This window comes from Tachyglossus aculeatus, chromosome 12 (genome assembly GCF_015852505.1).
Source record: "Tachyglossus aculeatus isolate mTacAcu1 chromosome 12, mTacAcu1.pri, whole genome shotgun sequence".
In the NCBI taxonomy this organism is placed as follows: Eukaryota; Metazoa; Chordata; class Mammalia; order Monotremata; family Tachyglossidae; genus Tachyglossus; species Tachyglossus aculeatus.
In genome coordinates, this window is record NC_052077.1 from 44,453,312 (window position 1) to 44,479,605 (window position 26,294).

A 26,294-nucleotide genomic window follows, 5' to 3' on the forward strand; every position below is an offset into this window, starting at 1 on the left:
GGACAACCTCATGACCTTATATCTACCCCAGCGCTTAGAACAGTGCTTTGCACATAGTAAGCACTTAATAAATGCCATCATTATTATTATTATTGTTACAAGGGAAAGTCAGGGGTGGTGTCCTGTAGGCGACCAGTCCAACAGAAACCCATCTTCTGCTGTCCTGGAGGGTTAGGATGAAAACCCTATTTAAAACAATTATGTCCAACCTTGGGAACCCTCATGTCCTGTCTGATATCTGGTGCTCCCGTAGAGCAGTTTTCCAGAAACGTGACCTGAATTTCTTCTGGCCCAGTGTTCTGCTGTGACGATTACTCAGAGAAGCAGCATGGCTCAGTGGAAAGAGCACGGGCTTGGAAGTCAGAGGTCATGGATTCTAATCCTGGCTCTGCCACTTGTTAGCTGTGTGACTTTGGGGAAATCACTTAACTTCTCTGTGCCTCAGTTACCTCATTTGTAAAATGGGGATTAAGACTGTGAGCCCATGTGGGACAACCTGATTACCTTGTATCTACCCCAGCACTTAGAACAGTGTTTGGCACATAGTAAGTGCTTAACAAATATCATCATTATTATTATTACTCAGTCAAGTCCCCCTGCCAGAGAGAAACTTTGACAAAGGGTGGGCCTGGCATGGAGTTTAATTACAAAGGAACTAGCTCAGATTCCTCTCCAAGGAGACTGGTGTCCCCGTCTGCAGATTTTATTTCCCTTTAGTCCGAGAAGTCATGAAAAGAAGCCGTGTTTGTCTAGTAGTCTGACCAGTGGTGCTATTTGCCTGCTATGTTATACTGGGCAAAGCACCTAACTTCTCTTCTGCCCCAGTTTCTTCATCTGTAAAATGGGGATGAAGTATTCGTTCTCCTTCCTACTTAGACCCTGAGTCCCATGAGACCCTGGGACAGGGTCTGTGTAGACTTGATTAACTTGAATCTACTCCAGCACTTATACAGGTGCTCAGCACAAAGTAGGTGCTTAACAAATACCACATTTATTATGATGATGAAAGAGGCCGTAATGGATTATCCGAGAAGGTCAGGCCTCCTCTCAGTCGAGCCTGGGAGACGATGTTCAGAGGAGCTGTTGGAGAGAGTTTTGTGTGACTTCCTTGGGCTTCAGCCCACTGATTCATAGTTCACACAGAGTAGTAGCTGTGATAATGGTGTTTTCTGAGCACCCACTGGGTGCCAGGTGTTGTGCTCAGCTCCTTGAAAGTACAAAACAGAGAGGTGACATAGTCCCTGCCCACAAGGAGCATCATCATCATCATCATCAATCGTATTTATTGAGCGCTTACTGTGTGCAGAGCACTGTACTAAGCGCTTGGGAAGTACAAGTTGGCAACATATAGAGACAGTCCCTACCCAACAGTGGGCTCACAGTCTAAAGGGGGGAGACAGAGAACAAAACCAAACATACTAACAAAATAAAATAAATAGAATAGATATGTACAAGTAAAATAAATAAATAAATAGAGTAATAAATATGTACAAACATATATACATATATACAGGTGCTGTGGGGAAGGGAAGAAGGTAAGATGGGGGGATGGGGAGGGGGACGGGGGGGGAGAGGAAGGAAGGGGCTCAGTTTGGGAAGGCCTCCTGGAGGAGGTGAGCTCTCAGTAGGGCCTTGAAGGGAGGAAGAGAGCTAGCTTGGCGGATGGGCAGGCAGAGAGAGGGCATTCCAGGCCCGGGGGATGACGTGGGCCGGGGGTCGATGGCGGGACAGGCGAGAGCAACTACTCTACTAGGGTAGAATGTAAAATTAAATCTTTTCTGAGGCCTCTACTCCACCCGACTGCCTCATTTCTGCTTCATGTGTTTGTCCCTAGACTCAACCTCCCTGCACTCTGGCGTGTATATGGGGGCATCTTGAACCAGTCAACCATAGATGAGAACACCCCTTTCTCCAGAGTCCAAGAGATCATCATCCACTCCCAGTACAAGGTTCTGAACAGCGGCCACGACATCGCCCTCATGCAGCTTGAGTCTCCCTTGAATTTCACAGGTAGACAGAGGGGGACTGGGATCCTTTGTTCTCCAGGGCTCGAGGGGTGCTCTCCTGGGGAGAGGTTAGTATGGGACTACTGATCCTGGAGTTCTGCTGTTTGGGAAGCTGGTGGTCACCATGTCTCCTGGGCACCAGTATGGGGTGGAGGAGATCATATGGATTCTGAGGGAAGATTTAGTAAATAAACACCTAGATCTAAATGGAGAGGAAGGGGTACCAGCCTGCTGGGTACCAAGCCAACAGGGCAACACATAGAGGCTCCTGGGGGTGTGTGTGTTAGTGTGAGCCTGTGTGTGTGTGACTGGGTCTGAGTCCAGGTCTATATACTTGTTTCTGGGTCAGTGAATGTGTGTGTACATGTGAATCTGTGTGTGTGTGTGTGTATGTGGGTGTATATGCATGTGTGTATGTGTGTGTATGTGTTTAATTCATGTATATGTTCCTTTTTCCTCCTCTCTCTTACCTGAAATTTATTTCAGTGTATACCTACCCAACTGTAAGTTCTTTGAGGACAGGGACCATGTTTTCTATCTTTATGGTACTCTCTCAATCTCTCCGTATAGTCCTCTTCATTTAGTAGTCTGTAGCTCCTTGAGGGAAGGGTTTGTACCTACTAACTCCATTGTTCTCTCCCTGGTTCTCAGTGCCCTGCTCTGCACACAGTAGGGGCTCAATAAATACCGTGGATTGATGTGTGTGTCTGAATGAGTATTTGTATGATTGCTTGTGTATATGCATGTGTGTTGGGTGTATCTGAATGCATCTGTATATGCCTGTATAGATGAGTGTGGATGAGTGGGTCTATGTGATTCCAACTCATGTTACCCTTTTCGTTCTTCCTCTTATCTGTAAATGACTGTACTGTCTGTCTCCCCCACTAGACTGTAAGCTCCTCTAGGGCAGATAAAGTCTATTCTCCCTCATAGTAAGCACTTGGTAAAAGCTATTTTTTGAGTGATTAATATGAGTGTCCCTGTGAGAATTCCCTGCCCCAGGGACTGGAGACCAGAGGAAGAGAGTGGAGGTAGTGGCTGGGATTTGGGTGGTTTGACAGAGGGGAGGGTTTGGGGGAGGTACAGGGTGATATCTCAATCTGCACCCCGCCCCCCGTTTCCATGCAGATCTCCAGCAGCCCATCTGCCTGCCAACCCCGGAAGATGTCGGAGTCGCCTTGGCTAACTGCTGGGTCACAGGCTGGGGCTACTCGAAAGAGAACGGTACTGAGACAACCGGGCCCCTCATCAGCTGCTTTGCGACCGAATCCCCCAGCATTCTGCCTCCCAAGGGGCGCCCAAGGCTTACCATTCATTCATTCAGTCAGTCAGTCAATCAATCATTTATTGAGCACTTATTGTATGCAGAGCACTGTATTAAGAGCTTGGAAAGTACAATACAGCAATAGAGACAATCCCTGCCCGCAACCGGCTTACTGTCTAGAGGGGGGGAGACAGACATCAAAAAAAGTAAACAGGCATCAATATAAATAAATAGAATCATAGATATATGCATATATACATAACTGCTTTGGGGAGGCGGGGGAAGAGCAAAGGGAGCGAGGGAAGGGAGTGGCAGAGGAAAAGGAGGGTTAGTCTGGGGAAGTCTCTTGGAGGAGGTGTGCCTTCAGTAGGGCTTTGAAGGGGGGAAGAGTGATTGGCGGATTTGAGGAGGGAGGGCGTTCGAAGCCAGAGGTAGGACGTGGGCCAGGGGTCAACGGCAGGACAGGTGAGAACGAGGCACAATGAGAAGGTCAGCACCAGAAGAGCAGAGTGTGCGGGCAGGGATGCAGAAGGACAGAAGGGAGGTGACGTAAGAAGTGGCAAGGTATAGGGAGGTTTGAAGCCAATAGTGAGGAGTTTTCACCACGGACTGATCCTGGACAATGGGGTGGGGGCGGACGAGGCGTGCCCAGGGTGTCGTGAGAGAGGCGACCGGAGAGGACCGGTCCAAGGCGGCTCGAGGAAGGAGAGGAAGGAGGATGGAACGGAAGCCGGCTGCGAGGAGCCTTCCTTTCTCCTTTCCGTGACTGGGGCTTCACCATCCCTCCGCCTCGCCCCCAGCTCCAGCTCCTCCTACAGCCCCCCGCTCTGTGTCTCCCCAGGGGAGGTCCAGGCCATCCTCCAGAAGGCCAAGATTCCCGTAATCAGCAATCTGGAATGCCAGGAGCGCTACCCGCAGCACAAAATCACCGGGGGGATGGTCTGCGCTGGCTACAAGGACGGCGGGAAGGACGCCTGCAAGGTAAAACTGGCCAGGCCTGTATGGGACAACTCGTTTCCCTTCAGTGATCCGAGCGGGGGACCCTTTCTTCTCTCTTTTTTCTCCCTTCTCTCCCCCTCCCCTCTCCCCTTTCCCTCCTCTCTGACCCCTCCCTTCCTCCTCATTCCCCCATTCCCTGGTCTGGAATTATGGCTCCGCCTTACCTCCTTCCCCTCCCCACAGCACCTGTATATATGTATATATGTTTGTACATATTTATTACTCTATTTATTTATTTATTTATTTTACTTGTACATATTTATTCTATTTATTTTATTTTGTTAATATGTTTTGTTTTGTTGTCTGTCTCCCCCTTCTAGACTGTGAACCCGCTGTTGGGTAGGGACCGTCTCTATATGTTTCCAGCTTGTACTTCCCAAGCGCTTACTTAGTACAGTGCTCTGCACACAGTAAGCGCTCAATAAATATGACTGACTGACTGAATGAATGAATGAATGGCCGGAGGCGGAGGCAGTGCAAATGGACCCCAGCCCTGGCTCTGCTCCGAGCGCTAACGGCGGAGGTCGGGGATCATTCATTCACTCATTCAATCGTATTTATTGAACGCTTACTGTGTGCAGAGCACTGTACTAAGCGCTTGGGAAGTACAAATCGGTAACATATAGAGACGGTCCCTACCCAAGAACGGGTTCACAGTCTAGAAGGAGGAGACAGACAACAAAACAAAACAAGTAGACAGGTGTCAATACCATCAGAAAAAAAAATAGAATTATAGCTTTATACACATCATTAATAAAATAGGATAATAAATATGTACAAATATACACAAGTGCTGTGGGGAGGGGAAGGGGATAGGGCAGAGGGAGGGAGGGGGGTGATGAGGAAGGGAGGAGGAGGAGAGGAAAAAGGGGGGCTCAGTCCAAGAAGGCCTCCTGGAGGAGGTGAGCTCTCAGTAGGGCTTTGAAGGGAGGAAGAGAGCTAGTTTGGAGGATGTGTGGAGGGAGGGCATTCCAGGCCAAGGGAAGGACGTGGGCCAGGGATCGACGGCGGCACAAGCGAGAACGAGGCACAGTGATGAGGTGAGCGGCGGAAAAGCGGAGCGTGCGGGCTGGGCTGTAGAAGGAGAGAAGGAGAGAAGGTGAGGGAGGAGGGGGCGAGGTGGTGGAGAGCCTTGAAGCCTAGAGTGAGGAGTTTTTGCTTGATTCGCAGGTTGACAGGCAACCACTGGAGATTTTTGAGGAGGGGAATAACATGCCCCGAGCGTTTCTGTAGAAAGATAATCCAGGCAGCAAGTGCAACGGGGAGAGACAGGAGGATGGGAGATCAGAAAGGAGGCAGATGTAGTAATCCAGTCGGGATAGGACAAGAGATTGAACCAGAAAGGTAGCGGTTTGGACGGAGATGAAAGGGCAGATCTTGGCGATGCTGTGGAGGTGAGACTTGCAGGTTTCAGTACCGGATTGGATGTGTGGGGTGAATGAGAGAGTGGAGTCGAGGATGACATCAAAGTTGTGGGCTTGTGAGACGGGAAGGATGGTAGTGCCGTCTACAGTGACAGGAAAGTCAGGGAGAAGACAGGGTTTGGGAGGGAAGATAAAGAACTCGGTCTTGGACATGTTGAGTTTTAGATGGCGGGCAGACATCCAGATGGAGGTGTCCTGAAGGCAGGAGGAGATACGAGCCTGGAGGGAGGGAGAACAGGGCTGAAGTTGTAGATTTGGGTGTCATCAGCGTAGAGATGTAGTTGAAACGGTGTGAGCGAATGAGTTCACCAAGGGAGTGAGTATAGATGGAGAACAGAAGGAGACCAAGAACTGACCCTTGAGGAACGCCTACAGTAAGGGGATGGGAGGGAGAGTAGGAGCACACGAAGGAGGCTGAGAATGAAAGGCCAGAGAGATAAGAGGAGAACCGGGAGAAGACGGAGTCTGTGAAGCCAAGGTTGGATAGCGTGTTGAGGAGAAGGGGATGGTCCATATTGTCGAAGGCAGCTGAAGGGTCCGGGGGCTGGGTGGGGGGAGGAGGGGGACGCGCAGACCCAGTGGGTCACCCTAGGGAACCCGCAAACTCCCGATAAATCGACTGTTCCCGGACACTCCCTCCCCCGCGACGCCCGGGGAGTCGTCCGGGCCTGCCCCTCGCCCAAAGCCAGAGTAACGTCCGTAACAGCCTGTGTCCCCCTCCCCGCCCCTGCCAGCCGGGGCTCACGGGAGGGCGGGAGGGAAATTTCCATTCCGTTGTATTCACCATCCCTTGCCAGCCTGACATGGGCCGGCTCGGCGTCAGAGGGCACGTCTCCGACCTCAGACTGGCCCTCCCCGGGTTCTTCTCGGCGCCCAAAAGCGCAAATGACCTTTCCTCTGATCTACAGAGAGCCTGGAGGCGCGAATGACCCTCCCTCTGGTGTACAGGGCGCTTAGAGGCGCGAATGACCCTCCCTCTGGTCTACAGGGCGCCTGGAGGCCCGAATACTACTTTCCCTAACTTTAAGGCCTCCCCTGAATGACCCTCTCCCACGACAGTTCCTCTTTCTTTCCCGCCCGCGGGGCTGCAGGGAGACTCGGGGGGGGCCGATGGCGTGCAAGCACCACGGAATCTGGCACCTGGCTGGGGTCACCAGCTGGGGCGAAGGCTGTGCACGCAAGGACCACCCCGGGGTGTACACCAGAGTGGCCGAGTACGTGGCCTGGATCCAAGAGAACACGCGGAAGAGGGACAAACCGGCTTCGCCCGAGCTGCCCACATGATGGTTTCAGGGGGTGGGCTCAGGTGGAAGCCGTCGACTCTTCCCGGCTCAGCAGAGCTGAGGCCGCTGGTGGAGTTGGGGTGGGGGTAAGGGAGGGGGGTTAGTTCGAGGCTATGGGTCAGTCTGGAAAATCAACCAATCAATTAATCATCCATTAGATGCTCTCGGCCTCTGAGAGGCTGTGTGGCCCGGGGAATGTCATTTAATAATGATGGTATTTGTTAAGCACTGTTCTAAGCTCTGGGGTAGATACAAGCTAATCAGATTGTCCCACATGGGGCTCACAGTCTTATTCCCCATTTTACAGATAATGTAACTGAGGCACAGAGAAGTTAAATGATTTGCCCAAGGTCAAACAGCAGACAACTGGTGGAGCAAGGATTATTCATTCATTCATTCACTCGTATTTATTTAGAGCTTACTGTGTGCAGAGCACTGTACTAAGCGCTTGGGAAGTACAAGTTGGCAACATATAGAGAGGGTTCCTACCCAACAACGGGCTCACAGTCTAGAAGGGGGAGACAGACAAAAAAAAAAACTAAACATGTGATCAGGTGTCAAGTCATCAAAATAAATAGAAGAAAAGCTAGATGCACATCATTGACAAAATAAATAGAATAGTAAATATGTACAAGTAAAATAAATAGAGTAATAAATCTGTACAAACATATATACAGGTGCTGTGGGGATGGGAAGGAGGTAGGGCGGTGGGGGTGGGGAGGGGGAGAGGAAGGAGGGGGCTCAGTCTGGGAAGGCCTCCTGGAGGAGGTGAGCTCTCAGTAGGGTTTTGAAGGGAGGAAGAGAGCTAGCTTGATGGCTGTGCAGAGGGAGGGCATTCCAGGCCAGGGGGAGGACGTGGGCCAGGGGTCGATGGCGAAACAGAAGAGAACGAGGCACAGTGAGGAGGTTAGCGGCAGAGGAATGGAGGGTGCCGGCTGGGCTGTAGAAGGAGAGAAGGGAGGTGAGGTAGGAGGGGGCGAGGTGATGAAGAGCCTTGAAGCCGAGAGTGAGGAGTTTTTGCTTGATGCGTAGGTTGACTGGTAGCCACTGGAGATTTTTGAGGAGGGGAGTAACATTCCCAGAGCGTTTCTGCACAGAGATGATCCGGGCAGCAACGTGAAGTACAGACTGAAGTGGGGACAGACAGGAGAATGGGAGATCAGAGAGGAGGCTGATGCAGTCATCCAGTCGGGATAGGATGAGAGATTGAACCAGCAAGCTAGCGGTTTGGATGGAGATGAAAGGGCGGATCTTGGCGATGTTTCGGAGGTGAGGCCGGCAGGTTTTGGTGACGGATTGGATGTGAGGGGTGAACGAGAGAGCAGAGTGGAGTGTGACACCAAGGTTGCGGGCTTGTGAGACGGGAAGGATGGTAGTGCCATCTACAGTGACAGGAAAGTCAGGGAGGGGGCAGGGTTTGGGAGGGAAGATAAGGAGTTCAGTCTTGGACATATTGAGTTTTAGATGGTGGGCAGACATCCAGATGGAGATGTACTGAAGGCAGGAGGAGACACAAGCCTGAAGGGAGAGAGAGACAGCAGGGGCAGAGATGTAGATTTGGGTGTCATCAGCGTAGAGATGATAGTTGAAGCCGTGGGAGCGAATGAGTTCACCAAGGGAGTGAGTGTAGATAGAGAACAGAAGGGGACCAAGAACTAACTAACCCTTGAGGAGCCCCTACAGTAAGGGGATGGGAAGGGGAGGAAGAGCCCGCAAAGGAGACTGAGAATGAAGGGCCAGAGAGATAAGAAGAGAACCAGGAGAGGACGGAGTCTGTGAAGCCAAGGTTGGTTAGCGTTTTAAGGAGAAGGGGGTGATCCACAGTGTCGAGGGCAGCTGAGAGGTCGAGGAGGATTAGGATAGAGTAGGAGCCGTTGGATTTGGCAAGGAGGAGGTCATTGGTGACCTTTGAGAGGGCAGTTTCGGAGGAATGTAGGGGAAGGAAGCCAGATTGGAGGGGGTCGAGGAGAGAGTTGGCATTGAGGAATTCGAGGCTGTGGATTAGAGGATGTGACATGTGATTAGAACTCACATCCTCTGACTCCCGAGCCCGTGCTCTTGCCACTAGGTTACGCTGCTTCTCTGGGCCTCCCTTGCAGCCCTGTAACCGTGATTGAGAGGCCTCTGGGCCAAAATGAAACGCTCTGACCTGACTGAGAGGGAAAAGGGGACCGTTACTATCCCCGGGTGATCTCCACAGCTTCCCCAGCTGTGAGCACCCCTCGGCAGAGCCTCAACGAGTTGTAAGAGGGTCATTCCCCCCGCCCCTCTGCTCGGAGGTGTAGGGCAGCCGTTGGGGGGGGGGGGTCCACAGGGCTGGAAGGGGTCATCTAGAGCTCAGTCCCGCGCCCCTCCTCTGGCCAATAGCGAGGGACGATGAATAGGAGCAGAACAGCGCCTTGGCTGCCTCGTGTGAGCCCGTCTTCCAGACTGTGAGCCCGTTGTTGGGTAGGGACCGTCTCTATATGTTGCCAACTTGTACTTCCCAAGCGCCTAGTACGGTGCTCTGCACACAATATAAGCTCAATAAATACGAGTGAATGAATGAACGACCCCGTCGACAGCGGCCCAGATCTCTGTACCTTTGGCTGAGTTAAAGACCAGGTCTTTGGCCCACGGTTTGGTGGTTTTGCAATAAAAGGGGAGCGTCCTAAAGCGCGGGGCCCACAATCCGGACCACATGGTCAATTTCCCTGGCAACACTAGCCCTTCCCTCCCCCAGGAGACAGGGTGTTGCCCCCCATTATTGACAATGGTATTTATTGAGCGCTTACTATGTGCAGAGCACTGTACTAAGGACATGGGAGAGTACAATACAAAAGAACTAACAGATACGTTCCCTGACCATAACGAGCTCATCATTACTGTAATTGCATTTAAGTGCTTACTAAGTGCCAAGCACTGCACTTAACGTTGGGGAAGGTGCAAGATACTCAGTTCAAAATGGATACAGCCCCTGTCCCACATGGGATTCACAGTCTAAGTAGAGAGAGTAGGATTTAACCCCTGCTTTACAGATGAAGAAATTAAGGCACAGAGAAGCTGGTGACTGCCAAAGGTCATACGGCAGACAAGTGACGGAGCCGGGTTTAGAACACACGTTCTCTAATTCCAAGTCTCAAACTCTTTCCATTAGGCCAAGCTGCTTCAATCCCGCCACCAAACAGTGCCCTGCGAGCGCTCTGATTCCCCCTGTGATCACTTCAGAGAGATCACTTTACACCCACAAAGTCCCGGGGGGCGGGCACACATTATCACCATTCTACAGAGGAAAACAGAGGTCCAGAGGCGCCGGGACTTGCCCGAGGGCACGGAGCAGGCCAGGGACAGAGCCGGGGCTACAACCCAAATCTTCTGACTCCCAGCTCCTCGCCCTTCTCTCTAGAGCACGCAGATTACCTCTCGATATTAAGGAAGCAAAGTTGCCCCCGCCCCAGAACAATTAAACAAACTGCCCAGTCCTATGGGCCTGCGTCCTACCGGCGGAGCTGACCTTGGAGCAAGAGCGACTGGACACTGGGTTGACTGCCCGGCGCGGGGTGTGGGCGGAGGGGGGTGCAGAGGGGGAGAGGATGCTGGCACAGACTGCGACGTCTGCGCAGCCCAGAGGCCTGAGGGTATGTTTGGCTCAGACTTTCAGCAGGCTTCGCGGTCTCTTGGGGTTTTTATTAATCATAATAATAAGAAGAGTGGTATTTATTAAGCGCTTACTATGTGCTAGGCACTGTAATATGCGCTAGGGTGGGTACAAGCAAATCAGGTTGGACACAGTCCCTCTCCCACGTGAGGCTCGCAGTCTCAATCCCCATTTTACAGATGAGGTAACTGGAGCGCATACTATGTGCCAAGCACTGTTCTAAGTACTGGGTTAGATACAAGATAATCAGGTTGTCCCACGTGGGGATCACAGTCTTAATCCCCATTTTATAGATGAGGTAACTGAGGCCCAGAAGTGAAGCGACTTATCCAAGCTCACACAGCAGATAAGTGGCGGAGCCGGGATTGGAACCCATGACTTGCTGACTCCAAAGTCCGTGCTCTATCCACTACGTCATGCTGCTTCTCATGTTTGGAGATGAGGCGGGAACCCTCTAGCCAGCCGTGGACCGATCGTGGGGATCTATACTGTTCACACTGGGGGAAGGGCAGTTTTCCGGCTGGGCTCAGTGGTCTGGGCCACAGACACTCTCAGCGGGCAGCGCCCTGGAGTCAGTGGCCCCAAGGTCACCCCTCCCCTCTGGACTTTCCCCCTGGAAGGGCGGGGGATCCTTATCAGCTTCGAAGAGAGGGGTAGAGGGAGATTGGTAGGGGTGGTGCCCACCCCCGCGCGTCCATCTCCCACCCTGGAGCCCCGCGGCCGGGGGCTGGGCCCCTCCTGAAGGCCAGCATATTTGTTAAGCCCTTACAATATGCCAAGTACCGTACTAAACGCTGGAGAGGATACAGCAAATCAGGTTGGACATGGTCCCTGTCCCACACAGGGCTCACAGTCTTAGTTCCCAAGTTACGGACGAGGTAACTGAGGCACAGAGAAGTAAAGTGACTTGCCAAAGGTCACACAACAGATAGGTTGTGAAGCTAGAATTAGAACCCGTTACCTTCTGAGTCCTAGGCCCTTACTCTATCATTCATTCATTCAATCGTATTTATTAATAATAATAATAATGGTATTTGTTAAGCGCTTACTGTGTGCCAAGCACTGTTCTAAGCTCTGGGGTAGATACAGGGTTGTCCCCCGTGGGGCTCACAGTTTTTATCCCCATTTAACAGACGAGGTAACTGAAGCTCAGAGAAGTGAAGTGCCTTGCCCAAGGTCACACAGCAGACAAGTGGTGGAGCTGTAATTAGAACCCACGTCCTCTGACTCCCAAGACCGGGCTCTTTCCGCTAAGCCACGCTGAATTCCCGCAATCCGCTCTGTCCCGCGTTCCCGCACGGGGGCTACCGGGTGGTGAACTTTGTCCTAGACCTCCCGGCCAACTGTCAGCGCCTGCTTGGAAGACAAGGTCCGCGGTTCGGGTTCTTTGAACAGGGGGTCGTGTGCAGGGGTGGACAGTGGGTGGACTCCAGGAGTCCCATTCCCCCCCCCCCCAACCGTGTCCCTCCAGCCCGTGCCAAGCAGTGGGTTTCACCCTCAGGATGGCTGGGTGGTGGCGGATGATCCATTTCGCCTGCTTCTTGGCTCCCGTGTTCGGTGGTAAGTCACCCGGGCTCCTGCGGGATGGAACCTCAACCAACGTGAACCTGTCAATCAGTGGCATCGACTGGGCGCCTGCTGAGTGCCCTGCACTGCGCTAAACACTTGGCAGGGGACAGTACGGCTTTAAGATTGGGTCCCTGAAAGAGAGCCCAGCACCCGTCCCTGGCGGCACCGGGTGAGAAGGAGCTGCTCACCTTCCCTGCCCTAGGGCAGGGTGGCACTCCAGAGTCAGCTCCACAGGGTGATGGGGCGAAGGGTGCCCCAGGGTCCCCACTGTGGGGGAGAGGGTCGGAGAGGGGGAGGTTGGAGCCGGGGTCTCCGAGTCCTAGCTTGGGGGGGAATGGGGCCGGGGTCCCCGGGTTCCAGCTATGAGGGTGATGATAATAATAATAATAATGGTATTTGTCGAATGCTTACTATGTGCCGGGCACTGTACTAAGCGCTGGGTTCAAGCAAATCAGGACAACAAAACAGGTTGTCGAGCACTTACTATGTGTCAGGCACTATACTAAGATCTGGGTTCCTGCAAATCAGGTTGGATAATAATCAAAAAATTATTTTGAGAAGCTACTTGGTCCAAAATTTTTCTAACGCTATAGGGGAGGAGTCTCTGGAGAAGGAGAAAGAATCTCTAGATCCCCGTATCTGGGATAGAGATACAAGATCATCAGGTTTTCCCTCGTGGGGCTCAAAGTCTCAAACTCCATTTGACAGATGAGGTAACTGAGGCACAGAGAAATGAAGTGACTTGCCCAAAGTCACTCAACAGACAAGTGGCAGAGCCAGCATTAGAACCCAGGATCCTCTGACTCCCAGGACCTTGCTGTATTCATTACGCCATGCTGCTTCTCTGCATGGGACCTGTGTTCCCACTTTCTAACTGTGAGGGGGTTGGGCTTGTGTTCCCTGGTTCCCGCTGTGGGAATGATGGGGGCGGTGTTCCCGGGTTCCAGCTGTGGGGGGATGGGGTCAGCTTCTCGGGGTTCCAGCTGTGGGGGCAAGCCACTGTTCTCCCATAGCTGTCCGGACTGGAGTCCAGTTTCGCTTACCCTGGGATCTCGTATAGAGCTAAAAGCATCCGAATGGAGCTGGGAAGACCCCAAATTGAACATTTCTGACCCGTTAGCTCTGCCCGGCGCCTTCGCCCAGCCCCTTCTGACCTGCTCCACGGCCCTGGGCGAGACTTAGTGGAAAGAGCACACAGGTTTGGGAGTGAGAGGGTGTGGGTTCTAATCCCAGCTCTGCCACTCTTCTGCTGTGAGACGTTGGGCAAGCCACTGAACTTCACTGTGCCTCAGTACCTCATCTGTAAAATGGGGATTAAGACTTTGAGCCACACTTGGGAAAGCCTGATAATCTTGTATCCATCTCAGCGCTTAGAATAGTGCTGGACACAGAGTAAGCACTTAAGCCCGTTGCGGGCAGGGGTTGTCTTTATTGCTGTATTGTACTTTCCAAGCGCTTAGTATAGTGCTCCGCACACAGTAAGCGCTCAATAAATACGATTGAATGAATGACCAAATACTATAATTATTATTATTACTTATTCCCCACTTGCCCCTCGCCCCATAGCCCCCCCGCCAGCCCCCGCAACCCCCTCTCCTCTATGCATCCCCATCCATACTGCCTCCGGACGCTGGATGGGTGGGCCTCGGCTGGACGGGCCTCGATGGACACCCAGATTACTGTTCCGTTTGCTTTGGGCAGAGTGCGTGACCCAGATTTACAACGACACCTACTTCCAGGGAGGGGATCTGAGGACTGTGTTCTCACCCAATGTCCAGCACTGCCAGTTGACCTGTACCCTCCACCCGCGTTGCCTGCTCTTCTCTTTCCTGCCGGGCCGCTTGACCCCCGAGCCAGCCAAGAGGTAACGTGCAGGGCCTCTGGCGCGTTGTAAGGGAGGGGGGCATCGGCCTGAGAAGCAGAGCAGCGAAGGAAGGAGGTCTAGCTGCCCCGGGAGTCCGGTGAACCCAGGAGTCTCAGGCAGGCAAGCGCCCTCAGAAAGGCACCGATTCGGCCTGCGAAGGTGCAGCTCCAGAGGCCGGGAGGAGGAGGGGGCCTGTGGGACCACTGGGGCTGGAAATTATTTTGAGAAGTTTCTTGGTCCAAAATCTTTCTAACGCGATAGAGGAGGAGTCTCTAGAGAATCAGCGTGGCTTCGCGGACAGAGCGCGGAACTGGAAGCCAGAAGGTCATGGGTTCTAATCCCGGCTCCAACACATGCCTGCTGTGTGACCTTGGGCAATTCGTTTCACTTCCCTGGGCCTCAGTTAACTCACCTGTAAAATGGGGGTTAAGAATGTGAGCCCTATGTGGGACATGGACCGTGTCCAATCTAAATACCTAGAAATAATAATAACAATGGTATTTGTTAAGCACTTACTATGTGCCAGGCACTGTACTAAGCTCTGGGTGGATAGAAGCAAATCAGGTTTGGACACAGTCCCTGTCCCACGTGGGACTCACAATCTCAAACCCCATTTGACAGATCAGGTAACTGAAGCACAGAGAAGTGAAGTGACTTGCCCAAGTGTCAGACAAGTGTCAGAGTCAGGATTAGAGCCCATGACATTCTGACTCTGTCATTCAATCGTATTTATTGAGCACTTACTGTCTGCAGAGCACACAGTCCCAGGCCCCAGGCCCAGGCCCGTGCTCTAGCCACTACACCATGCTGCTTCTCGACCTCAGCGCTCAGAACAGTGTTTGGCACATAGTAAGCACCTAACAATTAATAATAATAATAATAATGACAATTATTAAGCGCTCACTATATGCAAAGCACTGTTCTAAGCACTGGGGAGATTACAAGGTGATCAGGTTGTCCCACAGGAGGCTCACAGTCTTCTCCCCCATTTTATAGATGAGGTAACTGAGGCACAGAGAAGCCCAAAGTCACACAGCTGACAACTGGTGGAGCCGGGATTTGAACCCAAAACCTCTGACTCCAAAACCCGGGCTCTTTCCACTGAGCCACGCTGCTTCTCTAATTACCGTTATTATTATTATTATTCATTCAATCGTATTTATTGAATGCTTATTGTGTGCAGAGCACTGTACTAAGCGCTTATAATAATAATAATAATAATTATTATTATTATTATTATTTTAATCAGGGGCAGCCGTGGGGGGAATCCAGAGGTGGGGCCTGGCTCCAGCATCCCAGGCCCTCTGGTCCACGGGCCACCCACCCCCGCCGCTCCCTAGTTTGGCCCTAACCCGCTTGAGGGTTCTGGAGCCAGAGGGCAGTGGCTGTCCTGAGGCAGCGATGGGGTCTGCTGATCTTCCTTATCGGCAGCCCCCTGGACCCCCTTCTCATTCCACCCACAACACGAGCTGGGGCATAACCTCTCGCCGCTCCCAGCTCGTCTGCCTTTCCTTCGGGTGGGTCTTCGTCTAGGTCAGGGCCCAGTTTGACCATCCTACCGGGCTACCTTCCTCCCGGGGGCCGCTGCTGATCTCCCTCCTGGTCATTCTTCCCCGGGCGCTGGGGCTGGGGCTCCGTCTGCCAACAGGTTTGCCTGTTTCCTGAAAGACAGCAAATCGGAGATGCTGCCGAAGGTGACCATAGCCGGGGCGGTCTCTGGTCACTCCTGGAAACAGTGCCGCCACCACATCAGCGGTGAGGCTGGGGGGTGTTTTTGGGGGGGAGGAGGGGTGAAGGGGGTAGGAAGGCAGTCCGGGGCCTCACCCATGCGCAAATTTAGGGGAAAAACGCTCCTGGGGAAATCCACGGCGAGAGAAAGAGGGAGCAGCACTGTGTGCAAGACGCTGTGCTGGACCCTCGCTATGTACAGAGTGCTGTGCTGGGCTTCCTCTGTGTATAGAGAAGCAGCGTGGTTTAGTAGAAGGGGCACGGGCTCGGGAGTCAGAGGTCGTGGGTTTTAATCCCGCCTCTGCCACTTGTATGCTGTGTGACCTTGGGCAAGCCACTCACTTCTCTGTGCTTCAGTTACCTTATCTGTAAAATGGGAATTAAGACTGTGAGCCCCCCTTGGGACAACCTGATTACCTTGTATCTACCCCAGCGCTTAGAACAGTGTTTGGCACATAGTAAGCGCTTAACAAATACCATAATAATAATTATTATTATAGCGCTGTTCTGCCCCCTCCCCTTATGTGCAGATGGCTGTGCTGGGCCCCCGCCATGTGCGGAACGCCGGTCTGGGCCCTCGCTGTGTGCAGGACGTTGTTTTGCATGTCTACTGTGTACTGTGCTGTGCTGAGATACCGGGCAGTCACTCAGTCCTTCCCGGGGATGATGATGACGGCGGTTTTGGATGGTGCGGGGGATGGTGATAGTGTTGGGGTTATAGTAGTTGGAGGGAGGTGGAGGTGGGCACAGGCATCGCTCAGCTCCGGGACCGAGGCCGAGCCCCCCCGCTTTCCCTCTCCCCCATTCCCGCGGTTGTCCCTTCCCAGCCTGCGTGAAGGATGTGTTTCCTGGACTGGACATGCGAGGGAACAACCACGACGGGGGCCCGGCCCAGAGCTGGCAGGAGTGCCAGGCCCGCTGTTCCAACAATGCCCACTGCCACTTCTTCACCTTTGCCACCAGCAATTTCCACAGCAGCGCCCACCGGTGCGAGAGGCTAACACCCCTTTCCCCTGCGCGCCCCCACCGGCCCCTTGATGGCCTCCCCGACGTGGCCCACCCACCCCCACGCCCCTCCTCCCACGATTCCTGAGAAGCAGTGTGGCCTAGTGGAAAGAGCCCAGGCTTGGGAGTCAGCGGTCGTGAGTTCTAATCCCGGATCCGCACTGGTCAGCTGTGTGACTTTGGGCAAGTCACAGAACTTCTCTGTGCCTCAGTGACCTTACCTGTAAAATGAGGATGAAGACTGTGAGCCCCACGTGGAACAACCTGATTACCTTTTATCTACTCCAGAGCTTAGAACAGTGCTTGGAACATAATAAGCCCTTAACAAATTCCATAATCATCATCGTCCCTCCCTCCCCTGCTCCGGGGGTCAGAGCGATCACGGTCCGCGGGCCACCTAGGTCGATTAGACAGGCTAGTAGCCAAGCTGGTAGCCAGGCCATCCCCTGTGTCTCCCGAAGCGGGCTATGAGCGCGCCTCCCCAACTGGCCACAGCGCGATTCGGCTTCCCCTGGACCACAGCCACCCTGCGCGCTGTGCTTTGGAGAGAAAATTTCCAGGACCTTGGAAATCCGAGCCGAGCCCGGATGGCCGGGAGAGAGACTGGGAGGGTCGGGCGGTCCCGGGGGAGCGAGATAACGCGGTCAGATCCTCCAGTCAGGAAGAGCGAGGGGGCAGTCCGGGGGTCCTGGGTCCCCAAACCTCCGCAACCTATCGCTCCGCCCCCTCTAAATCCCCAACCCGCTAGGCCCTCTTTCGGGGGCTACAGGCCGGCTCAGGGCTTGAGGCTCCGATAATAGTAGTGGCGGTATTTACTCTGTGCTGAGCGCTGTAGATCGGCGCGATCACAACCCCTGTGCCACAAGGGGCTCACAGTCTAGCAGGAAGAGAGAGCACGGATCTTCTCCCCATTTTGCAGAGCAGGAAACGGAGGACCAGAGAGGCTAAGTGACTTGCCCGAGGTCACACGGCAGAGCAGGGGCAGAGCCGGGGAGAGAAGGGCAGAGTCTCCTGACTCGCAGCCCCGCTCTCCGTCCACAGGGGCAGCCACTCTGCCTCGATTCACAGAGCCAGTTGGGCAAGGATGGAAACGTCTGGTCCTTTCTCGGGTGGGACAGAGGGTTTGGGGGCCAGAAGTGCGACGGACACAGCCCCGACCCGAGTTTTTGTTTGTTGCGATTCAGGAACACCTGCCTGTTGAAGCACAGCGCGACAGGCGCTCCCACCAGCATCATGATTCTTGAACACGTCCTGTCCGGCTTCTCGTTGAAGCCCTGTGGCCTTTCTAAGATGGGTGACTATCTCTAGCCTCGTTGACTCGTTCTCGTTTCCTCTCAACACATGGGAAGATCCCTTCTGAGCCCAGAGGGCCATTTGCCCGGAAGGTCCTGGAGGACGGGGGCGGTGTCTCAGCGGTATTTATTGAGCGATTCGAACTTTTATAGTGTGTTTCCAAGTGCCTAGAACAGCGCGCTGCACAAAATATTTGCTGAGCGTTTTCTGTGTGCAGAGCACTGTACTGAGCTCTTGGGAGAGTACCGTATCGCAGACACATTCCCTGCTCACGACGAGATTACAGTCTAGAGGAGTAAACAGACATTAATACAAGTAAACAAATTACCGTTACGTACAGAAGTGCTGTGGAGCTGAGGGGATGGTGAATGAAGGGAGGAAATCAAAGCGACAAAGAAGGGACTGGCAGAAAAGGAAATTAGGGCTTGGTCGGGGAAGCCTCTTGGAGGAGATATGCTCTGGGGGTCGTAGAGTAGTTCAACATTTTACAAGTAATAGGCGCCTAGTACCGAGGCCTGCGCATTATCTATCAATCCTCCAATTAATGGCATCACGTAAGCCCTTGCAATGTGCAGCACTTCCAAGTTTTTATAGTGTGTTTCCAAGGGCTTGGGACAGTGCACTGCACAGAATAGGGTAGTTCAGTGTTGGACACGCAGTAAGGGCCCAGTGCACATTATCAACTAATCCATAGTATTTACTGAGTGCCTACTGTGTGCAGAGCACTGTACTAAACGCTCAAGTCAGAGGCAGGTGCTGAGGAACGGCCGCAGAAAGTGAGACATGAAGCCACCCCGGGACCGGACTAAGCTGATCTATTTTTTCCCGGGCCTCTTTGCCTCCCCCCGCCCCCATCCCCTCCCGGTAGCCTGCCTCAGGGACATATTTTCGGAGACGGCGTTTGCGGACAACGAAACGGCCAGGGCGGTGGCCCCGGACGCCTTCGTCTGCCGCGGTCTCTGCACCCACCACCCCGCCTGCCTATTCTTCACCTTCTATTCCCAAGAGTGGCCGGATCCGTCGCAGAGGTGAGGGTGGGAAAGAGAGGGGAAACTGCAGAAAACCGCGTTCTCTCCCCAGAATGGGCCAGGCCCCAGGGAAACAGGATGGCCTAGTGGCAAGAACCCGGGTTTGGGAGTCAGAGGTCGTGGTTTCTCATCCTCTTATCTGCTGTGTGACCTTGGGCAAATCACTTAACTTCTCTGTGCCTCAGTAACCTCACCTGTAAAATGGAGATTAATTCAATTCAATTCAATTGTATTTATTGAGAGCTTACTTTGTGCAGAGCACTGTACTAAGCGCTTGGGAAATACAAGTCGGCAACATACAGAGAGGGTCCCTACCCAACAACGGGTTAAGACTGTGATCCCCACATGGGTCAACCTGATTACCTTGTATCTACCCCAGCGCTTAGAACAGTGCTTGGCACATAGTAAGCGCTTAGCAAATAACATAATTATTATTATTATGTGGGAGAGGGACTGTGTCCAACCTGATTACCTTGTATCTACCCCAGCGCTTAGAACAGTGCTTGACACATAGTAAGCGCTTAACAAATACCATTATTATTATTATTATTATTATTATTATTATTATTATTATTATGTGGGACAGAGACTGTGTCCAACCTGATTACCTTGTATCTACCCCAGCGCTTAGAACAGTGCTTGACACATAGTAAGCGCTTAACAAATACCATTATTATTATTATTATTATTATTATTATTATTATTATTTGGGACAGAGACTGTGTCCAACCTGATTACCTTGTATCTACCCCAGCGCCTAGAACACTGCTTGGCACATAGTGAGTGCTTAACAAATACCGTAATTGTTATTACGGCTCCTCTCAGCGCCCGGGTGGAGGTCTCCAGGAGAATGACGACCCTCCAGCGTTAGAGGGTGGGAACAGGGAAACCGGGGGGCGGGGAGGGGAAGGGGAGTCGGCGGGGGGGCAAGGGGCGCCCCGCCAAGGGCTATGACTTTTTCTGGGGGGCGAGTTTCGCCCCGACCCGTCGGGGAACCGCGGCTTCTCCCTGCCCCTCGGATCCCAGGGACAGTGGACACTAGGACCTCGGACACCGGGAGGAAAGTCAGGAGGTGGGGGGCGGGACAGTGGGTCTACCAGATTGTAAGAAACCACTCTGCTCCCCCCACCGCCCTCAAGCTGGTTCCTAGACCCCCGGGCCAGCGAGGGGGTCCCGGCTTCACATTCGTCCATTTGGTTTGTGGACGCTTGACCTTTCAAGGTCTGCTTCTCACCATGGACGGCTCTTCCTTTCCCTCTGAGGAATCTGTGTCTCCTGAAGTCGTCCGCCAGCGGGATTCCCACGGCTCGGCTGTCCAGGGAGCGGGCTTACTCAGGCTTCAGCCTGCGTAGCTGCAGGCACGGCGTCCCCGGTGAGCCCGGGCTGGCGAAGCTGGACTTCTGGCACTGGGATTCGTGCGTGGAGGACGGAAGCGGGAGCGGGAGGCGGGGAGGAATGAGGCTGGGAAGTGCAGACAGCGGTGGGCCGGGAAGCGCGGGGAGTGGGGAGGCTGGGAGGCCCAGGGAGTGGGAATGCTGGGAGGCCCGGAGAGTGAGGATGCTGGGAGGCCAAGGAGAGTGGGACTGAGGGGTCCGGGATGTGGGAGGCTGGGAGGCCGGGGGAGTGGGAAGGCTGGGAGACCAAGGAGAGGGGGACTGAGGGGTCCGGGATGTGGGAGGCTGGAAGGCCTGGGGAGTGGGAAGGCTGGGAGGCCCGGAGAGTGGGGAGGTGGGAGGCCAAGGAGAGGGGGACTGAGGGGTCCGGGATGTGGGAGGCTGGGAGGCTGGGAGGTTGGTGAGAGGGAGGCTCGGTGAGCCTTCGGGGGGCTGACCACCCACGCGCCTGAGCCTTGCCCCCCTGCAGTGTTCTGCCATCCATCCCTTTACCCCGACACTGACTTCCTGGGCTCGGAGCTGGACGTGGCTTATGCCAACGGGCCAGCTGCCTGTCAGAAACTATGCACGGATGTGGCCCGCTGCCAGTTTTTCACGCACTCTCCGCTCCACCAAGCCGATAACCCCGGGAGGTGAGGCTGGGGAGGGGGAGGCCGGCGGGGCAGGGGCGGCCCCGGCGGGACCTTCAAAGTCCCGCTCTTCCCGCCCGCAGGGGGAAATGCTCCTTAAAAATGTCCTCCGACGGTTCCCCGTCCAAGATCGTCTACGGCCGAGGAGGCATCTCCGGCTACACGCTGAGGCTATGCCAAATGGACAACGGTTCGTGGGCCACCCCTTCGTGGTGGTGTAGAGAAGCAGCATGGCCTAATGGATGATAATAATAATAATAATGGCATTTATTAAGCGCTTACTATGTGCAAAGCACTGTTCTAAGCGCTGGGGAGGTTACAAGGTGATCAGGTTGTCCCTCGTGGGGCTCACAGATTTAATCCCCATTTTCCAGATGAGGTAATCGAGGAACAGAGAAGTTAAGTGACTTGCCCAAAGTCAGACAGCTGGCAATTGGCGGAGCTGGGATTTGAACCCATGACCTCTGACTCCAAAGCCCGTACTCTTTCCTACTGAGCCACGCTGCTTCTCTAAGATAGAGCGTGACCCTGGGAATCAGAAGGTCATGAGTTCTTCCTGAGTTCTAATCCCGGATCCGCCACTTGTCTGATATGTGACCTTAGGCAAATCACTTCACTTCTCTGGGCCTCAATTACCTCATCTGTAAAATGGGGATTAAGACTGTGAGCCCCCCGTGGGACAACCTGGTCACCTTGTAACCTCCTCAAAGCTTAGAACAATGCTTTGCACATAGTAAGCGCTTAATAAATGCCATTATTATTATCTGTAAAATGGGGATTAAGACCGTGAGCCCCCCATGGGACAGGGACTGTGTCCAACCTGATTTGCTTGTATCCATCTCAGCACTTAGAACAGTGCCTGGCACATAACAAGCACTTAACAAATACCACAGTTGTTATTATTATTATTAGACGGTGCTACTCAGGGTGGGGCAGTGTAGACAGTACTACTGGGGGTGAGGCAGTGAAAATGGTGCCGCCCAGGGTGTGGGGGGAGACGGTTCTTGGAAGGAGCTGACAGTGCTGCAAAGGGTGTAATGGTGTAGAAGGTACCACTCACGGTATGACAGTGTAGACGGTGCTGCCAAAGGTGTCTTGGTGTAGAAAGTGCTGGGCAGGGGCTAGAGGTGTAGACCCTTCCTGATAAGGCTGTCTTTGCAGTGTGCATGACCAAAATCCGTTCGAGGGTCGTTGGCGGTGAGGGGTCTGTCCGAGGCGAGTGGCCATGGCAGGTGAGCTTGCAGGTGGTCCAGCCCCGCCAGAGGCACCTGTGTGGCGGTTCCATCATCGGGAACAGCTGGATATTGACAGCCGCCCATTGCCTGGACCGGTCAGTGCTGACTCCCGATGCCCAAGGGCCCCTCAGGGGCCTAGTCTCAGTGCCCGACACGGCGGGTGAGAACTGGGGTTCGGGTCTAAGCGGGCCTAGCGGCTTGGGCTTTGCGAGCCAAATGGGAGAGACAGAGATGAGGGGAGGCAGCGGTGGGCAGGGGGAAACAGGGGTGGGCAGGGGGAACAGAGATGGCCTGTGGCCCCAGCTGGACGGATGGGGAAAGACCGCTCCTTCTGGCCTCTCCCATCTGCTCTTCCTCAGAGTGGAGACCCCAGAGGAGCTGTGGGTTTATGCGGGCGTCTTGAACCAGTCCGAGATTGGCCAGGACACCCCGTTCTCCCGAGTTCAGAAGGCCATCGTTCACAGCCAGTACCAGACCGAAGAATTTGGGTTTGACATCGCCCTGCTGAAGCTCGCGGGGCCCCTCAGCTTCACCGGTAGGTGGGTGGGCTGGGAATGGGTCGGGCAGGGGCGGGAGAGGCTCTGGAAAGGGGATGAGGAGGGGGATCTGGAGACGGACAGGTGATGGACAGGGAGTGGGCAGGAGACCAGGTATAGATGGGCTGGGGCTGGACAGGGGACAGGCGGGAGGCAGAAGAGGGGTTGAGGATTTAGGAGCACTCCCATTAGTCATTTTCTCCGCCCTCGACAACCTAGATTTCCAGCGACCCATCTGCCTGCCACCGGAGGGAGATCCCACCTTGGCTTTCAGCAACTGCTGGGTGACTGGATGGGGATACGGCAGAGAGGACGGTAAGGGAGGTTACCTGCTCCAGCCTGCAGTACGAGAGCGGGGGCGACCAGATTGTCAGCTTCTTCAGAGAAGGGATTATGTCTTCTAATTCTATTGTATTCTTCCAAGCGCTCAGTACAGGGTTCTGTCCTCAATAGGCACTCAATACCTACTATTGTTTGCTCAGAAACCACATTCCTGGTCCACATTTGCATGCTAGGCAGAGGGGATTCCGTCTCCAGTTCCGAAGGGAAGCTAGTGTTTGAGCTGCTTGAGGAGACCCATTGCCAGCCACCCCTGTGTCCTGCACAGCCCTGGGGGTAGGATATCAGCCTCAAGGACAGGATAGTGGGAAGAGTTGTCCCAGGACTTTCCACTATCCCTCAAACGTCCGGGCACCCAAGAGTACTCAGGTGTTTGATGCTCGAGGTGACGGGAAGCTTCTGAAGAGTGCTCAGAGCTGTCTGGCTTCTTCACATCCAACCATGCTGGTGATGCCAGGATCCATCCACCCATCCACACACTCATTCATTCATTCAATCGTATTTGTTCATTCATTCATTCAATCGTATTTGTTCATTCATTCATTCAATCGTATTTGTTCATTCATTCATTCAGTCGTTTTATTGGGCACTGACTGTGTGCAGGGAACACTGTAGTACAATACAATAAACAGTGACATTCCCTCCTATTTCCATCCATCCACCCATACTACCAACCATCTACCCATCCACCCATCCATCCAAATAAGGAGCACTGACTATGTGCTGAATGTTGCACTAAAGTCTTGAAAGAGCCCAAGGAGGAAAAGACAAGACACACTCCCCCGCCCCATCTTCAGGGAGCTTACAGTCTAATGGGGAGGGAGAGAATGGAAAAACAGATAAACAAGGACAGAAACATGTTTCCACCAACACCAGTACTGCAGGTGGCAGCAGGATGGGTGGTAGGTGAAGGCGATGATGATGATGAAGTGGGAAATTCTAGTTTATTTCCCAGAACTTTTCCAGAGTGTTTTCCTGGTTGTAAGTTTGAGCAGGTCACGTTGGCAGGCAGAATTCTGGCTGTGTCGTTGGCAGGTGAGATTCAGAACACACTCCAGAAGGTTTCTGTTCCGCTTGTGGACAATGAGAAGTGCCAGGCTTGGTACAATCCGCACAGAATAACAGACCATATGGTCTGTGCCGGCTCTGAAGAAGGGGGCAGAGACGCTTGCCAGGTAACACCGCCAAGTCAGCTCGAAGAAGCACGGGAAACGTTTCTTAAAAAGCAGGTTTGATTCAGCTAGTATTGTGGGCTGGAGAAGATTCAATACAATCAGATCGGACATACGCCCTGTCCCACACGGGGTTCGCAGTCTAAGAACTCCAGGGAGGCCAGGGATCTTGTCTCCATTTTGCAGAGGAGGCCAGAGATGCCCAGAGAGGTTATGTGACATGCCTGAGGTTACCCAGGATAAAACCCTTCCAATACTGTGGTCTCTCCACTGGGCCACACGGCCTTCTTGGAGAGCTGCTTTCTGCCCAAAGTCCACCAGCAGTCTACCAACCAGCGGGCCTAATTCAATCAGCCCTTACCAGCGAAGAGGCCCATATGAGGCTGAGCAGCACTGAGAAGACCTGTCACCCATGGTACCCATTTCCCCAATCAAACAGTCAGTCAAACAGTGCCAACTATGTGTGCAGGGCACCAGCTCTGCCACTTGTCTGCTGTGTGACCTTGGGCAAGCCACTTAATTTATCTGTGTCTCAGTTACCTCATCTGGAAAATGGGGATTAAGACTGTGAGCCTCACGTGGGCAACCAGATTACTTTGGATCTACCCCAGCGCTTAGAACAGTGCTTGGCACATAGTAAGCACTTAACAAATACCATAATTATTGTTATTATTACTGAGCTCTGGGGAGAGCACAGCCGAAGCAGGATCTAGGTTCCTTGCCCTCCAAGAGTTTACACTGTAATGGGGTGGGTTGAGAAAGCAGTGTGGCTTACTGAAAAGAGCATGGGCTTGGGAGTCAGAGGATGTGGGTTCTAATCCCGCTCTGCCACGTGTCAGCTGTGTGACTTTGGGCAAGTCACTTAACTTCTCTGTGCCTCAGTTACCTCATCTGTAAAATGGGGATTAAGACTGTGAGACCCACGTGGGATAGCCTGATAACCTTGTATCTACCCCAATGCTTAGAACAATGATTGGCACATCATAAGAGCTTAACAAATACCATTATTATTATTGTTATTATTATTGAGTCGACGTTTAATAAATGACTACAGCGATTGAAACGGCAAGGTGATCCTGGATGCTGTCTTCCCTTTGAAGGGATTTTACATTAGGCTTAGCATTCGCTAAATCAATCAATCAATTGTATTTATTGAGCGCTTACTGTGTGCAGAGCACTATACTAAGTATTTGGAAAAATCCAACATAACAGAGTTGGTAGACACGTTCCCTGTTCACAAGGAGCTTACAGTCTAGAGAGGGATACAGGCATTATTATAAATAAATAATTGACAGATATGAACCTAAGTGCTGTGGGCTAAGGGAGGAGTAAATAAAGGGTGCAATCCAAGTGACCTAGAAGGGCGTGGGAGAAGTTTTTCTTTGAACTCTCTGTCCCCTCGACTTTTTCCCGTAGGGAGACTCCGGGGGACCCCTGGCGTGCGAGGACCACGGAGTCTGGTACTTGGTGGGCGTCACCAGCTGGGGAGAAGGCTGCGGCCGCAGGACCCGGCCCGGGGTGTATGCCCGAGTGTCCAGGTTCTACAACTGGATCCTGGAGAGCACGCAGGCCTGAACGGAGAGAGCCAGGGGGGGCCTCGACCACGTGGACTGGCCCGGCCCGGACCTCCTCTAAATCCCTGGCGAGCCAAAGAAACCCCTCCACTCCACAGCCCCGGGACCCTGGAGGGGCAGGGGGGAACGGGAGGGAGGGAGCTCTGGAATAAACCTGCCCTCATCCCCTTCTCTGGACAACGGAGCCTGTTCGCTCGACTTATTCCGTCAGTTGAAATAATCCATATCCATATCCATATCCATTACATATACATTTGGAGAAGCAGTGTGGCTCAGTGGAAAGAGCACGGACTTTGGAGTCAGAGTTCATGGGTT

At 53.2% G+C, this 26,294-nt stretch overlaps 1 protein-coding gene across 1 annotated transcript in view; it reads left to right on the plus strand.

Annotated features, from left to right (window-relative positions):
* The window catches only part of LOC119935654, a 43,414-nt gene extending 17,338 nt beyond the window's left edge, over positions 1-26,076 (plus strand). Inside the window, exons 12-31 of the mRNA XM_038755073.1 lie at positions 1,835-2,010; positions 3,135-3,230; positions 4,112-4,251; positions 6,785-7,062; positions 9,177-9,219; positions 11,852-11,982; positions 12,085-12,173; positions 13,884-14,046; positions 15,695-15,801; positions 16,602-16,761; positions 17,964-18,073; positions 18,941-19,100; positions 20,363-20,472; positions 20,964-21,126; positions 21,207-21,313; positions 22,285-22,453; positions 22,718-22,893; positions 23,114-23,209; positions 24,269-24,408; positions 25,822-26,076. Of these exons, the coding sequence (XP_038611001.1) occupies positions 1,835-2,010; positions 3,135-3,230; positions 4,112-4,251; positions 6,785-7,062; positions 9,177-9,219; positions 11,852-11,982; positions 12,085-12,173; positions 13,884-14,046; positions 15,695-15,801; positions 16,602-16,761; positions 17,964-18,073; positions 18,941-19,100; positions 20,363-20,472; positions 20,964-21,126; positions 21,207-21,313; positions 22,285-22,453; positions 22,718-22,893; positions 23,114-23,209; positions 24,269-24,408; positions 25,822-25,980 (2,773 nt within the window). The 3' untranslated portion in view covers positions 25,981-26,076. The remainder of the gene's footprint in view (positions 1-1,834; positions 2,011-3,134; positions 3,231-4,111; positions 4,252-6,784; positions 7,063-9,176; positions 9,220-11,851; positions 11,983-12,084; positions 12,174-13,883; positions 14,047-15,694; positions 15,802-16,601; positions 16,762-17,963; positions 18,074-18,940; positions 19,101-20,362; positions 20,473-20,963; positions 21,127-21,206; positions 21,314-22,284; positions 22,454-22,717; positions 22,894-23,113; positions 23,210-24,268; positions 24,409-25,821) is intronic.
* The last annotated feature ends 218 nt before the right edge of the window (positions 26,077-26,294 follow it).